Source organism: Siphateles boraxobius, unplaced genomic scaffold (genome assembly GCF_051911475.1).
Source record: "Siphateles boraxobius isolate OS27281-9 unplaced genomic scaffold, OSU_SipBor_1 24, whole genome shotgun sequence".
Lineage (NCBI taxonomy): Eukaryota > Metazoa > Chordata > Actinopteri > Cypriniformes > Leuciscidae > Siphateles > Siphateles boraxobius.
The window spans coordinates 8697793-8714355 of NW_027508855.1; the positions used below are offsets into that span (position 1 = coordinate 8697793).

Sequence of the window (16563 nt, forward strand, 5' to 3'; positions counted from 1 at the left end):
CTAACGCGCTGCCTGACCAGCCTAAATTTGGGTACGTCTATTTTACCTCTGTCTTAATTTAATGTAACTTTAGATAAGTGTACGTGAGAGATCACGGGCTTGGCCAGTCTAAACTATTATGAGGAAAGTATCGTTGAACGACTCATACCTATAATAGGGCCAAAACCTCTACTAAAGTATAACTATTAAATTAAGTTCAAGTGTATGCAATTCAAGGGGACTAAAATAAAAGTATCTCTGATTGTGTTTTGGGTGAATCCGACCGTCTGAGATATTAGTCAAAACCTCTGTTTAGTGACGAAACTGACGAGATTGTGATCGTGAGACCCGCAGTAGATGTGAGGACCTCTAAGCGGCATAGTTTCCTAATCTGAACGGGTAAAACATAATTAAAGAGTTTCAAAAGAATAATCAGACATTCGCTCACTTTTAATGATACCCAGATATCATTAAAATCCTTTTTCATTTATGGAGTCAGATGAAATAACGAGTCAATACATATGAGAAAAGTGTGTTCCATTTAATCTTGTTGTGTTGCGTAAAAGGGAAGACAGTAACACGCAGAGACCTTCACCTGTATTATTGGAAACCCTCATTGGACCAAATAAACAGGCTTACAGTGCCGTGACACGGATCAAGGGATCAGCCATCGCAGATCACCGGGAAAAGTCATCGACATCACCAGTCAACAGAACTTTTGTGGTGGATAAGCAGTGTGACTTAAACATGTACAGTTACGGATTTACACACAACAAAACACCAGAACACATGTCAGATGCAGATGTTAATCATGCAAACGTGACACCTATCTGTGTAAGGAGTAGTGTTTTAAGCTCACAGAGGTTCTCTACTGGAATGGGGAGGGGGGCCCAGTTAAATAGTATGCTAGAACAAAACAGAGTAGCTACTCCAGTATTTCTAGCCACTCCAGTACGTCCCTCCCCTAGTAGCCCAATTATGCAAGGCATGAGTAGTGACACAACAGTGCCTCATGGAGAAAGACTATACAACTCCCCAGTGGGCGAACAAGTAAATCAGTGGCAAAAAATGGCAGATTTGATGAAGCAACTGGGTAGTGAAATAGGGAACCAAATTTCTGCAAAACTGAGATCTGCAGGGCCAAATGCTCAGAGAGACTATGTTGATGCCAAACAGCTTTCACCTCAAATTCCTGATTTGTCAAATTTTAACCTAATCGTTAGGCATCACGATATCAAAGAACCACCTACCTTTAGAGGTGATAAGACAGATCGATGCACCATTAGTGAATGGCAAGAACTGATGCAAGCTTACTTGAACAAGAACGGCTTCAGTGAATCTGAACAGGGCCAAGAGATTCTCGACAAGCTAATGGGCCATGCCAAAGATGTCGTGAGGACATTTATTCGCAACAATCCCCTGCTTGATGTGGCTAGAGACCCGCATGTCATCTTTTCAATTCTGAGGCAACATTTTGGAGATGCAATTTCCTCCACAACACCTTTAAGAGACTTTTATGAGACCTTGCCAAAGCAGTCAGAGAGTGGCTTGGATTACTGGATCAGACTAAATAAGGCTGTTGACCTAGCTGATGAATGCCTAAAAAGACAAGGGAAAAGAGTTGAAGACCCTAGTCACGAAGTGACAATGATGTTTCTAAGCATTGCCCTGAGCCTGGTCTGTACACCGCCCTTCGGAGTAAACCATTAGAAGGTTGGAATGCACGTGAAATTCAAGCATTAATTGACAGCCACCACAGAGATAACTGCAGTGAAGTAACTGCAGTTCAGCAAAAGACTCTCTGTGAGGCTCCAAAAGCTACCTACCAGAAAATTAATGATGAAGATGATCTGTTCTATGCTCCAGTATCGGTTGAGGGGAAAGTGAAACTATTAGCTGTACATTGAGTGAAGCAGCGGAACAGACACTTAAAGATTGGAACTTGATCTGCACAGATTTGAGTAAACCCACAAAAAAAGTACTTACTGGCTGTGGAGGGAATGAAACAAAACCAAAGTGTACATATGAGTTGAGTGTGGATATGCTTGAATGCAAGATGACAATCAACTTTCTAGTTGTCCCAGGTCAAAAAGATGAAATGATCGTTGGATCGAATGTCATCAGGCATGTGACTCGGCAGATGAGGAAAACGGAGTGGTACTGGAAAAGCTTATCTCAGCCAGTTCAAGATAATGTTCAAGAACCCTTGCTGAAAGTGCTTTCTAATGTTGACCGCTGGCATGGAGATAAGATACCACAGAGAGTTGGCACAGTAGTATTGAGACAATGTCTCACACTAGAGCCACAACAAGAACATTTGGTTTGGGGAAGATTAAAGGAGGAAGTTCCCTTGTCTGTTGGAAGCACTGTAATGCTCGAACCCTCCACTTCCCGTTCTGCACCAAGAAATGTTATGGTAGCTCGCAGTGTTTGCCCACTCTGGGGTGATAAGTGGATTCCTATGAGAGTGATCAATATGATTGACCGGCCCATTGTTTTGCGCCGCAATACTAAAATAGCTAACGTGCACCCATGCCTCGCGCTAGAGGAACTAGATCTCGCAGGAAAAAGTACAGAATACCAGCAGGAAGGGGTTCAGCAGAATGTTGTTCAAGTTAATGAGCTTAATGAGAAAAGCAAACTGCAGTCTGACTATAAAGTCAAGCTGAGAGAATTGGGGCTGACAGAAATTGACATTGAGTCTTGTGAAGTAAGTGATTACTGGAAAGGAGAGCTGACTGACCTCATAGTACAGTATGAAAGTACCTTCTCTCGTGACAAGCTAGATTGTGGTGAAGTAAAGAACACTGTTCATCGGATACGACTCAAAGATGAGAAGCCTTTTCGACTGCCTTACAGAAGGGTTCCACACACCCATTATAAAAAATTGAGACAAACATTGGATGAGATGGAGGAGCGCGGTATCATTCAAAAATCAAACAGTGAATGGGCGTCACCCTTAGTCTTAGTTTGGAAACCATCTGGGGAGTTAAGGATATGTACAGACTTTAGGTGGCTCAACCAAAGGACAGAGAAGGATGCATATCCTTTGCCCCATCAAGCTGATGCCCTCGCATCATTAGGAGGAAATAGTTAATTTAGCACCATGGATCTAACATCGGGCTTCTATAACATTCCAATCCATGAGGATGTTCGGAAATATACAGCATGCACAACTCCAGTAGGGCTCTATGAATATAACCGTATGGCTCAAGGTTTATGTAACAGCCCAGCAACGTTCTCGTGCATGATGACATCTATCTTTGGAGACCAGAACTTCCTTTCGCTTCTTTGCTACTTAGATGATCTACTCGTCTTCGGTAAAACTGAGAAGGAAGCGCTTGATCGCCTTGAGATGGTGTTTTCCCGGCTTAGAGAGCATAACCTGAAACTGGCACAAAAGAAGTGCTATTTCTTGAGAGACTCTGTCAAGTTTTTGGGTCATATTGTAACTGAGAGTGGCATAGCAGCCGATCCAGCAAAAGTGTCTGCAATCAGTGACATTAAATCCACAGATCTGATGGAAACAGACGGAAAGACTCCTTCACCAACCAAAGTAAAGTCTTTTCTTGGGATGGCAAATTATTATTCCCATTTCATTGAAGGCCTCTCGACTTTAGCGAAACCATTGTTTAAACTGACTGCCGGGCAGAAAATCGGGAGGAGACATGGACAAAAGAAGCCCTTCGTTTCCAAACCTAGGCGTTTAAGACCTGAAGACTGGACTGCAGAGTGTGACACAGCCGTTGTTCTTGCCCACCCAGACTTCCACAGACCTTTTCTTTTGTCTACCGATGCATCTATGGATGGTTTTGGTGCAGTCTTGAGTCAGATTCCAGAAGGTGAGACAAAACCTAGACCAGTCACTTTTGCAAGCAAGACCCTGTCAAAAGCCCAGTCCCATTACCCTGCTCATAGGTTAGAGTCCTATGCACTAAAATGGGCAGTTTGTGATAAATTCGCCCATTGGCTGAAGGGGACTCAATTTACAGTGCTGACTGATAACAATCCCCTGACGTACATTATGTCAAAGCCAAAACTAGATGCCAGCGAGCAGAGATGGGTATCTGAGCTTGCCCATTTTGATTTTGACCTGAGATATATACCCGGTATCAAGAACATCCCTGCTGATCTTTTGAGCCGCCGACCTTTTGCCAGAACATTAGAGGTCTGTGATGCGCTTGAGATTAAATCTAAACATGTGACTTCTGAGACCATACAGGAAAGTTTCCGGTTATCAGTGAATGTGCACCATCAAATGGGTGAAAGCAGCATGGATTCCCATGGTGAAAAACTGAAGGTGGTTAGTAGTGAAGGGGTGAGAGCTGTCTTTGAGTCTCAACTGGGAAGCCAGCAGTCCAGTTCATAGTGTTCATCTAGGCCAGAATAATAATTTTGTCCTTGGAGGTGTCAGCACTCTTCCAGTTTTCTCTATGGAGGATATACGGATGAAGCAGAGAGCAGATCCCACGGTGTCCCGTGTCGCGTTCTTTGTCGAAAGAAAAAGGAGACCATGACGCAGAGAGAGAGACAATGAAACTGCTCCAGTAATGAGACTTCTGAAACACTGGGAAAAGCTTGAAGTTAAAGATGGAGTACTGTACCGCAGGTCCAAAGATCGGGTCGGTAAAGTCAGGTATCAGCTTGTACTTCCACTGTCACTGAGAATTTTTGCTCTCAGAGGAACTCATGACGATGCAGGCCATCAAGGACAAAGCAGAACCCTTCATCTTGTACGCCAGAGGTTTTTTTGGTCTGGAATGGACACAGATGTTAAGAAGTATGTCTCGCACTGTAAACGATGTGTTGTCGGAAAGACGCAGGAACCTGAGGCTAGAGCGCCACTAGAGTCTATCAGAACGAATGCACCACTTGAGCTTGTGTGTATAGATTTCTGGTCTGCAGAAGGAACACATGGAGAGAGTATTGATGTTCTGGTCATAACAGACCATTTCACAAAACTAGCCCATGCGTTCCCCTGTCCCAACCAGACAGCCAAAGTAGTTGCTCAGAAATTATGGAACAACTTTTTCTGTGTGTATGGCTTTCCACAGAGAATACATTCCGACAAAGGTGCAAATTTTGAGAGCAAATTGATTGCTGAGTTGTTGCTGGTGTCTGGTGTTGAAAAGTCACATACCACACCATACCATCCTATGGGCAATGGTCAGACTGAGAGATTAAATCGCACTCTTGGTAGCATGATCCGGTCTTTGCCTCCTCGAGCAAAGGAGAAGTGGCCACAAATCATTCAGACACACACGTTTTCCTATAATTGTACTACCCACGAAACAACAGGGTTTGCGCCTTTCTACTTAATGTTTGGAAGGATTCCATGGTTACCTGTAGATGTCATGTTTGGAAGTGCCCTCAGAAATGAGGATGTTCAGACTTATGATGAGTATGTGAAATCTCTTCAGAAAGATCTCAGAGAAGCTGTGCATATTGCTAAAAGCAACACTACTGATGCACAGAGAAAACACAAGGGAATAACAAAAGATCTAAGGGCACTCCTCTGGAGGTTGGAGACCGTGTTCCCTTAGTAAATAAAAAGGGAATATATATGTATATATATATATACATATAAGTTTCAGAGTGGGAGATAAGACTCGGTGGGAGATAGTACCTCTGTCTAGTCTGCGGGGTTCAGGTGTTCTATGTTCTTAACCCGAATTTCTTTTTAACAATTCATCTTTAAACAAAAAGAGTCTTAAGAGTCCCTTACAGTTATGCATGGAATCAGTAAACAAAAATGTCTTTGTTAAATCTATTACCATATAGAGCTGATGTTACTGATTTTAGAGTCACTTCTGATTAGACTGATTCCATATTGCTTTTGTCTTATGCATTTTACATGATGCAAAATTTTACATTTTACATCATGTCTTACATCCATTTTCTAATTAGATCACATTTATGAACTGATTTACACTTGCTTACAATGTAAAGTGTATGTAAATACCAGGCACAAACCATAAAATAAAAAATCTATTAAGGACAGCAAAACAGCTGCTTATAATGAATCCTGCTGAGGTGGGATTTTGTTTGGGATTTAGGATCCCTGTGCATAATGGTTAAATCAAACCAAGCTATAAAAACTGAGTAAGTCAGGGAAACAGTAATGCATTAAAGCAATTACATCATGTTAATGGTTAATTCAATTCAATTCAATTCAAATTTATTTGTATAGCGCTTTTCACAATACACATTGTCTCAAAGCAGCTTTACAGAAATTGCATTTCGGAAATGTACATAGAAAAATACAGTTAGTTAATCAAGTATTAATTTATGGCATAACATATCGCCGGCTTTGAGTTGTCTCTTCACAGGCGTCGAGTCGTCTCTTCACAGGCGTTGGGGCATCTGAAGTCTCCGTGAGAGGCTGGATACAAACTGGAGCTGACGAACGCTATTTACCTCGGGACTAGCGTCCCGAGATAACAGCAGAAAGGCAGATGGGAAATAATTAGCATAGCTGATGTTCATAATGTTAATGCATTCGAACTGATTCAGCAGTATCAAAGGTTAAGCATTAAGTGAATGCTTGGTTAAAGAGATGCGTCTTTAATCTAGTTTTAAACTGGGACAGCGAGTCTGAGTCTCGTACAATATCAGGAAGGCTATTCCAGAGTTTAGGAGCTAAATGCGAGAACGCCCTCCCTCCTTTAGTGGACTTCGATATCCTAGGAATGACCAGAAGCCTCGAATTTAGTGATCTTAAAGAGCGCGATGGATTGTATGGCGATAGAAGGTCTGTTAAATACACAGGGGCTAAACCATTTAGGGCTTTATAGGTCAGTAGGAATACTTTGTAATTGATACGTAACTTAATAGGTAACCAGTGTAGAGATGATAAAATAGGTGTTATATGATCATATTTTCTTGATCTAGTAAGAACTCTAGCAGCTGCATTTTGCACTAACTGTAGCTTGTTGATTGAGGATGTAGGACAGCCAGCTAATAAAGCATTACAGTAATCTAGTCTCGAGGTCATGAATGCATGAACTAACTTTTCTGCATCCGAAACAGATAGCATGTTGCGTAGCTTAGCAATGTTTCTAAGGTGGAAAAAGGCTGTTCTTGTAATATATGAAATATGATTTTCGAAAGTCAAGTTGCGGTCTAGTATAACACCCAGGTCTTTTACTGTAGTGGATAAAGTAACAGGACATCCTTCTAAATTAAAGTTGTATTGTAAGGGATTTTGTGGGTAGTTTTTTGGACCAATAAGTAGTACCTCCGTTTTATCTGAATTTAATAGCAGGAAATTACACGTCATCCAGCATTTTATATCATTTAGACACTCTGTCAATTTAGATAAGTTAGTGTTTTCATCTGGTCGTGATGAGATATATAATTGAGTGTCATCAGCATAACAGTGGAAATTAATTCCATGTTTTCTTATAATATTACCAAGTGGCAGCATATATATTGAGAATAGCAGAGGGCCTAACACCGATCCTTGCGGCACTCCATAGTCTACTGACGTTATCTTTGATTTTTCCCCATTTAGACAGACAAAATGGTAACGGTCTGATAAGTAAGATCTAAACCAGCTTAATGCCTGTCCCTGAACACCAGTGTAGTTTTGTAGTCGATCCAGGAGTATTTTATGATCGATAGTGTCGAACGCAGCGCTTAGATCGAGTAGAACTAGTATTGAGATACAGCCTTGGTCAGAAGCTAAAAGTAAATCATTTGTAATTTTAACTAGCGCAGTTTCTGTGCTATGATGCGGTCTGAATCCCGACTGGAATTTTTCATAGATATCATTTTCTTGTAAGAAAGAGCACAATTGAGCGGACACAATTTTTTCTAGTATTTTAGACATAAATGGAAGATTTGAGATGGGTCTGTAATTTGCTAAGTTATTTGGATCTAATTGCGGTTTCTTAATGAGAGGTTTTATTACTGCCAGCTTGAATATTTTTGGAACATGACCTAAAAATAAAGACGAGTTAATAATATTAAGAAGAGGCTCTTCGACTACAGGTAACACTTCTTTCAGTAGTTTAGTGGGTATTGGATCTAATAAACATGTTGTTGGTTTCGATGCAATGATAAGTTTATTTAGCTCTTCCTGTCCTATAGTTGTAAAGCGGTGTAGTTGTTCTAGAGGGGCCATAATTGAGGCTGAATCATAAGACATCATAGAGGATTGTATATTTACAATTGTGTTTCGGATGCTTTCTATTTTCTCATTGAAGTAATTCATAAAATCATTACTACTATACTGTAATGGAATATTTTGCTCTGGTGATGTTTGTTTATTTGTTAGTCTAGCCACGGTGTTGAATAAAAACCTTGGATTATTTTGGTTATTTTCTATTAGTTTGCGGAGATGCTCAGCCCTTGCTGCTTTTAGAGCCTTTTTATAACGTGACATACTGTCTTTCCACGCGATTCTAAAGACCTCTAAATTAGTTTGTTTCCATTTACGCTCTAAGTTACGAGTTTCTCTCTTGATTGCATGCGTAGCACTGTTGTACCATGGTGCTTTAGTTTTCTCTCTTACCTTTTTTAATCTAATTGGTGCAACAATATCTAGTGTACTAGTGAACATGGTGCTCAAACTGCTAGTCATTTCCTCTAGTTCATCTGTTTGTTTGGGTGCACTGCGCAGCTGAGATAGATCAGGTAAGCTATTTGAGAATCTATCTATAGTGGTTGGAAGGATTGTTCTGCCTGGTCGATAACGTTGCGCAACGTGACAAATTTCAGCAGTACGTATTATACAAGTTACCATGTAATGATCAGTGAGATCATCACTTTGCGGTATAATATTTATATCAGTTGGATTGGTTCCATATGATATAATTAAATCTAGTGTATGATTTAGACGATGAGTGGGACCACTGACGTTTTGCGTGACCCCAAAGGAGTTTAATAAATCTGTAAACGCAGTCCCTAACGCATCATTTGTATTATCTACGTGTATGTTAAAGTCTCCAACAATTATTGCTTTATCGACATTGACCAATAGATCTGAGAGAAAGTATGCAAACTCTTTTAAGAAATCAGCATAGGGCCCTGGAGGTCTATATAGGGTAGCCAAGGCTAGAGATAATATGGATTTGTTTCTTGCATCTAAGAGCGTAACATTTAGCACAAGTACTTCAAACGAATTAAACCTGTGACCTGTTTTCTGAGTAACATTAAGAATATCTCTATAGATTGTTGCAACACCGCCGCCACGACCGATCAGACGGGGCTCATGCTTATAACAGTATCCTGGTGGAGTGGACTCATTTAGACCGAAATAATCATTTGGTTTAAGCCAGGTTTCAGTAAGGCAAAGTACATCGAAACTATTATCTGTGACCATTTCATTTACAATAACCGCCTTAGGTGTGAGCGATCTAATGTTTAGAAGACCTAGCTTTAGAAATTGTTTTTGTTCACTGATATTTAGATTTTCTGGTTTAATTACAATAAGATTTTTGCTAGATCCTACACTAGATTTATTGTTTGGCCTCACTAAGCGAGGAATAGACACAGTTTCTATATAATGTTCTACACTACTTATATCAATTAAGTTGGGACAGCAAAGACTGTGATTTGGACTTTGACTTACTAGTCATATGGTGTGTAACGTCTTGGAGATGTTGTCCGACAGAACAGCCGCTCCGAATCTGCTGGGGTGCAGGCCATCAGCACGGTAGAGCCTAGGTCGCTCCCAGAACAGATTCCAATTATTTACAAAGAGCAGTTTCTGTTCATTACACCATGACATTAACCATTCATTTAGAGCAAATAATCTACTGAACCTTTCTTGTCCTAGTCGGTACGTGGGAAGCGGTCCAGACACGATGATCGTTGCTTCAGGCGATGTGCTGCGAACCGTCTCGATCAGGCTTCTGTAGTCCTTCTTCAGAACCTCCGTCTGCCGCAGCCTGATGTCGTTCGTCCCGGCGTGTAGGACCACAGCTCCGACGCGCTCGTCACCGTTCAGGATCTCGGGAATCTGTGCAGCGACATCAAGAACACGAGCACCAGGAAAGCAGTGAGTGCGCACCTTACGCTTACCTGAGGTAGCACGGACATGACGGACCATGGAAGTGCCGATGATCACGGCGGCATCACGTTCCGGCTCGCGAAGAGGGGAGAAGCGGTTCCGGGTGGAGATCTCGAAGACCGGGAGGGGGGGGGAAGTCCTTGGTCTGGTCCTGGCTCGTGTCTTCCGCTGTGGGATCACCCAGGGTCCGTGGTGTTGCCTCGGTGCCGGAGTGAATGAAGGCAGAGATGATCGCGTCCTCCTGGGCAGAGAAACGCACGGAGTAGACGAAGTCGGAGTCAAAAAGTTACTAACCACTGACTTGTGAGCATCGGCGCGTGATGTTTCAAGCGTTGATCGCCGATCTCGCAGCTCGGCTTGCTTCACCAGCAGAACGCGGATCTGTTTCTCCACCGACTCCAGCTCCAATCGTACCGAAACCAGCTCGAATGTGTCCTCACCTGCACTCAGAGGTAACGTTAGACACACATCCGATATGTTCGCCATTATAACAGATGAACAGTAAATTAGTAGTGATACTACCAATATCACTACTAATTTAGGACTGAAATGATGGATATAACACGTATCCTTTCAGTCAAACGGGTGTAAAATGAGAGGGTCGATAGGCGCGAGGCCACGCGTGAAATGCTAGCGGGCTAAAGGCTAGTAGCCGAGATTCGGAAAGATGGATCTAAGTAGCGATATCAAAGCAATCCGATTGTTTTTTATAAGGAATAGTGTCGAGGATAAGTTCACATGATATAAAAATAGAAAGTGCTTGTTTATAAATGAGTGGTAAAGAAGAAAATCAGCGATTAATGAATCAATTCGACGGAGCTCCAAACACAAAAACAGTAGTACAGTAGTTGTTAATGTACAGTAGTTCTTAGGTCGACTTACCTCATGAAGTGTCAGATGAACTTGTCTACCTTGAAACTTTGATGGCTGATTTACTGGTTGGCCATCATAATTTTCCTTTTCTGAGGGAACAAGACACAATTTAAAGCATGAGCATGTTTTATTGGATTTGGTGAATCAGTTGACTGATCACCTCTAGATTCATTTCTTTCTGGTAGGAGACTGCTGAGGACATTGAGCTGATGTGTGAAGTTATGGGATGCTCACCTTCTAATCCTATTGTTATTTCCTCTGCTCTGTCTTTACTGATGACCTGACACAGGTAAACCCCTATGTCTGATTCTCTGAATTCTCTGAAGTTCAAGGAAACATTTCCACTGTTTAGCTGTTTAGTGGACAGACCTGTTCTGCCCTCGTAGCTCCTTCCTTCAATCACCTCTCTGTTCTTATAGAGACAAACACAGGTTGTCTCCTTAAACCATCTGATCTCCATGTCAACAGCACTGATTTCAGGAGACAGATGACATGGTACGGTGACATCAGACCCCAGTTTGACCTCAGCACTCTGAGAATCATTAGGGACAATAAGATGAAACTTGTCTGTGAAGGAAGAGAGAAACACATGGACTTGTGTACATGACCTAAATTATGCTAAATTTTGTGTGTTAATGAAATAATATCATGTGACAGAATTTTAAGCCTTACTGCTGCTTGCAGATGCCATTATTCTCTCCTAAATATAGGGAGAAAAAAACTGTTGAAGAAAAAAATACTTCATATTTCAATACGATCTGAATACTGACATTTGTTAAATGAATCATAAAACTATAGTAATAAAATCAGTTAATTGTCTGCTTATGACCAGTTTTGTACTTATTACTACAGTATTTAAGTATTGAAATGTACGTCATTGTCACACAATAATTCGTATTATTGTTAACAGCAGAATGTTTGTTTAATGAATCACCTGGACAGAATAGTTTTTGTATGTCTCGCACAACAACGCCACATTTTAAGATGTTTTATAGTGTCATCTTTTAAAGACTTTTCCATTGAATTTCGTCATTTTAAACACAGAACACTGGGTGCGTGTGTGTGTGTGTGTGTGTGTGTGTGTGTGTGTGTGTGTGTGTGTGTGTGTGTGTGTGTGTGTGTGTGTGTGTGTGTGAACAGACCCAGGGCTTGTTGGTTTACCTTTTCTGTCGAAATATCTGCAGTCTCAGTTGAAGAATGTGCAGAGGACCTGAAGCTCTCATAAGTTTTGTGTCAAAAGAACGTTGAATTTTGTTTATATAATTCAGTATGTGATTTTGTCGTAATTGTTCGAAGCTGTCTTCGCCTTTCCTGCTGTTGTTGACTCTGAACCCTGTCACACTAGTTAAGCATTCAAATCTCTTTCACTTTTACTGAAAGTACACTTACTTTCACTTGCACTCCCAGAATATAAAACAGCACTTAACTTCTGCTGTTTATATCCTCACATTCATTATAGGAGATTTTCTATTTCTCTGTGTTTTTTTATCAGGTTACTTGGATGTCCTTCATCAGAACAAAAGGGGTTTTGTTAGCCAACTCAAAATTACTTTGGATGCCTGTTTTGATATGTTGCTTAATCTACAGTGTGCTTGCCGTGTTGATAGTTTTACGTTTCAGAAACTGTTTTGTGGATTGAACTTGAAAAACTTCAAAGTTGACCTAATTATGTGTATGACTTCTATACATCCAACATCCATGTTCTATCTCTCCTCTCTGCCCAACGCCAAAAATAAGGTATTTGTCAACTGATTAGACCCATGAGATTTGTCATAACCTAAAAATGTGAACATTGCCAAAAATGTAGCAAAGCACATTCCTGTCATTGCTTTTGAACCACCAGGAACAAAAACTACAGATGTAGTAAAATTCATCTATCTGAAATTATGTTTAAATCTAGAACTGTCAAACACACTTCTCATCCTTTTCCTGCATGGCTATCATGTTCCAATGATTTCAGAGTGTTTTTTAGAATGTCACTGTTACTAACTCTTTGACCCTTTTTTGCAAAAAGACGTCAAACTGTTGCAATTCAGGCAGGATTATCTTATTTTATTTATATTCAGAGTAATTGTGTAAATAAAATGTTTGTTATTATTGTGTCATTTAGTCCAGGATTTCCTGACTTCACAGTTGTAAATACAGTGGATGGACATCACGTTGATTATTATGACAGTAACATTAATATGATAAGCTGCATTGGATGCTGGAGGCTTTATCTAGATAGCCTACTGAGAAGAGCATATTATTTATCGTATTCAATAATAATTTACGTGGTATCTGCTGTCACAACTACCACCTATTTGGCACACTGCCTGTTTTATTTAGCTGACCAACTCTTGAAATATGTGTACCAAAACTGTGTGACACACTGGACAGTGCAGAGAGAATGTAAGCATTTATGAAGCAATGATGTGCGATGTGGTTAAACCAAATAATATACAAATAAACATACTGGTGGTTTTGCAATACCAATCCATAGAGGTGATCATTCAAAAATGATTTTGTTTACTTTATGCTTTCCCACACCACTAGATAGCAGTACAGACCAGGTATGTTCACATAGAGACCAGGTATGAGTCTGATCACTACACGCGAAGAGCAGCAGAAATTAATTGTGCTATTAAACACCCCCAAATAAACAGAAATCAACATATAAACACCCCCAAGTGCTAGAGTGGTGCATTTAGAGAGCAATAAGCTGTTATGGGTTTATTTGTGTGGAGCATCCTATTTGGCAGATCATTTGAATGCAGCCCATTATAAACAAACTGGAATGCAGAGACTTATATGTGCACTAAAGAACGCCACAGTTTCTGCTGCTCTAAATGATGACTAAAACCGGGCGTATCCATTGTCATCTTCGACCGACGGGGACAAAGTTCTTCTTTGTCCCCGTCGGTCGAAGATGACAATGGATACGCCCGTTTTTTTATCCAGAAAACACTGCTCTGCTGCTAACACTGGTAACACCTGACAGCACTGCAGCTCGTGCTGAACCCACAGAGGTGCTGCTTAACCTGTCTAATCTCATACAGAAATGGATATACAGAAATTATAGAAAAACACTCACTGCACTAAAGGAAACATGCACTCTGACGGACCCCTCTAAATAATCAGGAAGATGTTTGAAGTGTTTCTTTTCATTATTTTTGACTTATTTTCCTGTTATCTCTGTAAAGCTGCTTTAAAACAATCTGTAAAATAGCACTATATTTAAATAAATGTGACTTGACTTGACTTGATTTCTATACAAGCTACCGAACAGTTACCTATTAGGGGAAAAAACGTTCTAAGTAAAATAATCAGTTAACTTAAAGGTATACGGGTTGGCAATTTCAGAGAGGATAGCAATATCAGCTTTGAAAGCCTTAGATCCCTCCCTTCAGAGCGTCTCCAAAGCCACGCCTCCTTCCAAATACATGAACACACAGAGCAGATTCTGCAAAGCGTCAGGAGAGATGGCATTAAATGACCTCATGTCAGCACATAACATTACAATAATAATGAAGGTAAACAACTTACAGAGCTCAGACTTGTACCACCTGACTGCTGCTGATTCACCTCAGTGTTGAGGTTTGCCAGAGAAATGCCTAAATCCCAGTCTAAGGACAAACGTCACAGGTTGCTATCTTGTAATTACAGTTATGACATGGCATGAAAGCAGCATAAGCTTGATGTTTTACTTCAGGAGGAGCTGTTAAAGGTGGCTGCTGTTTATTTGCGTGGTGCTCGTATTACTGTCTTGCTGCGTCTCAATTCGCCAACTTACACCCTAAAAGTATGTACTCTTTTTGTGAAGAAAAAGTGCATACTTTTGAGTGTGTAGCAGAAGAGTAGACAAGCTTTGGGACATACTGTCAAATCATAAAAATGCATCTTTTAACGTTTGCTCTCTCTATGCTGCGTCTCAATTCGCCTTATATACTACGCCCTAAAAGTATGTACTCTTTTTGTGAAGAAAAAGTGCATACTTTTGAGTGTGTAGTAGTATACAAGCTTTGGGACAAACTATCACGTCATACAATTGCGTCTTTAAAGGAACACGCCGACTTTTTGGGACTTAAGCTTATTCACCGTATCCCCCAGAGTTTGATAATTCCATACATATCCTTTTCATCTCGTGCTGTAACTCTGTCTGACGCACCCACCGCTAGCCTAGCTTAGCATAAAGACTGGAAGTAAATGGCTCCAGCTAGCATACTAATCCCAATAAGTGACAAAATAACGCCAATCATTTTCCTATTTATATGTTGCGATTTGTATAGTCACAGTGTCTACAAATAACAAGGCCATATGAGACACAAGCATCTTCTAACCGTATACATACTGGGAACTTATTCTCAGAAGGCGAAGCACTGCTACTTGGGCAGAGTGATTTGCTCGCAGCACCTGAGAAGCCCGTGGTGAGGAGCAGAGAGTTCGCTCATGTGTTGCGCTAATGGGTTGGCTAATGGGCAATGGGTTGTAGGCAATATTAGCCTTTAGAGTGTTCACGGATCCACACTTCAAAAATCCACCAGAAATAGTAAACCATCCGGGGGACTTCTGGCGTATTCTTTTCAACATACCATGCTTTGGGACAGACTTATTTTAATCTCACATACTGTTTAGGATGGATAGTATGGACATTGAGACGCAGTGTCGGTCTCAACTCTGCATAGACTTACAGAACATGCTGATGACGTGTGATGTCTGCGCGAGCAGGGTGCATGAAAAACATGGGATAAATGGATATACATATGTTGACCAAATGCAATGATTGGACAAACAGTTTTTGGTCCTGAAAATTCCACAGAATGTAGCCATATGTATATATATATATATATATATATATATATATATATATATATATATATATATATACCGCATCTATTATTGAGAGTTTCATCCAGAATAACAAAAGCAATTTATGAAAAATTGCTTATATTTAACTGTCTATAGTTATTCTGATAATAACATCTTAGCTTTTAGTCAACCACATATCTGTAAAAGGCCATGGGCCCTATCTTGCACTCAGCTCAATTGACTTTGTAACAAACTAATGTATCATTCCTATTTTGCACCCTACGCACAGTGGACTTTTCCCTGCACAGATGCATGTCGGTAAATTAGGGAATGAAATTGCGTCTCCGCGGGCGGTTCAGCGAAAAGAGTAGGCGTGTTCCAGCGCAAACGTTCACTGGTGCTATTTTGCAGTTTCAGAAAACAATTCCGCTACAGACCAGGAAAAACCTAGTCTAAAGTCAGTGGCGCGTTATTCAGATGCTATTTTAAAGGCGCATGCTTGGCCATACTGTAGCGTGTGCACAACGCACATACACTTTGCTTCTTTTATTTACACAGAAGCAGCAGTTCCCATTTTTGCAAACCATCCATAATTACAAGGAAAAATATTACCACACAAGGGAAATCATTGTGGTGTCCATGAAGATGTAAAAAAATATTCATAAATCTAGCTTACACATTAAATCAAATCATTACACGCCTGTTTAACCAAAGCTAATTTGGGGTTTCTCCTATCCCCATACAATGTCACATCTCTGTCTTTTACGGCCCTGACGAGAACGTCGGTCTCCTTGGCTGCGCCTGGCAAATCAGCCATCATAATAGCAATCCGCAGTGGAACAAGCCACCTGCTTTTAAAGGGAATGTGAGATGATGCTCTGATTGGTTTATTTCACGTTACGCCCAAA

At 40.6% G+C, this 16563-nt stretch overlaps 2 protein-coding genes across 4 annotated transcripts in view; both read right to left on the minus strand.

The window, feature by feature from the left end:
* The window catches only part of rpl36a (ribosomal protein L36A), a 202980-nt gene that overhangs the window by 124438 nt on the left and 61979 nt on the right, over positions 1-16563 (minus strand). The window lies entirely within an intron of this gene.
* Positions 6125-12230, minus strand: LOC143748946 (butyrophilin-like protein 1). Of its 3 annotated transcripts, XR_013206852.1 has the most exons (6): positions 12029-12210; positions 11540-11567; positions 11102-11434; positions 10877-10956; positions 9554-10434; positions 6125-6403 (listed from the first exon to the last, which is right to left on the minus strand). XR_013206852.1 is itself a non-coding variant. In XM_077241232.1 (5 exons), the coding sequence occupies exons 2-5, from the start codon at positions 11556-11558 to the stop codon at positions 10357-10359; spliced, it is 510 nt and encodes a 169-aa protein (XP_077097347.1). In that variant the 5' UTR covers positions 11559-11588; positions 12029-12230; the 3' UTR covers positions 6125-10356. The 3 variants fall into 3 exon arrangements, 2 of the variants coding, with proteins under 2 accessions (XP_077097347.1, XP_077097346.1); XM_077241232.1 differs by having other exon boundaries at positions 6125-10434; positions 11540-11588; positions 12029-12230; XM_077241231.1 differs by having other exon boundaries at positions 6125-10434; positions 12029-12211.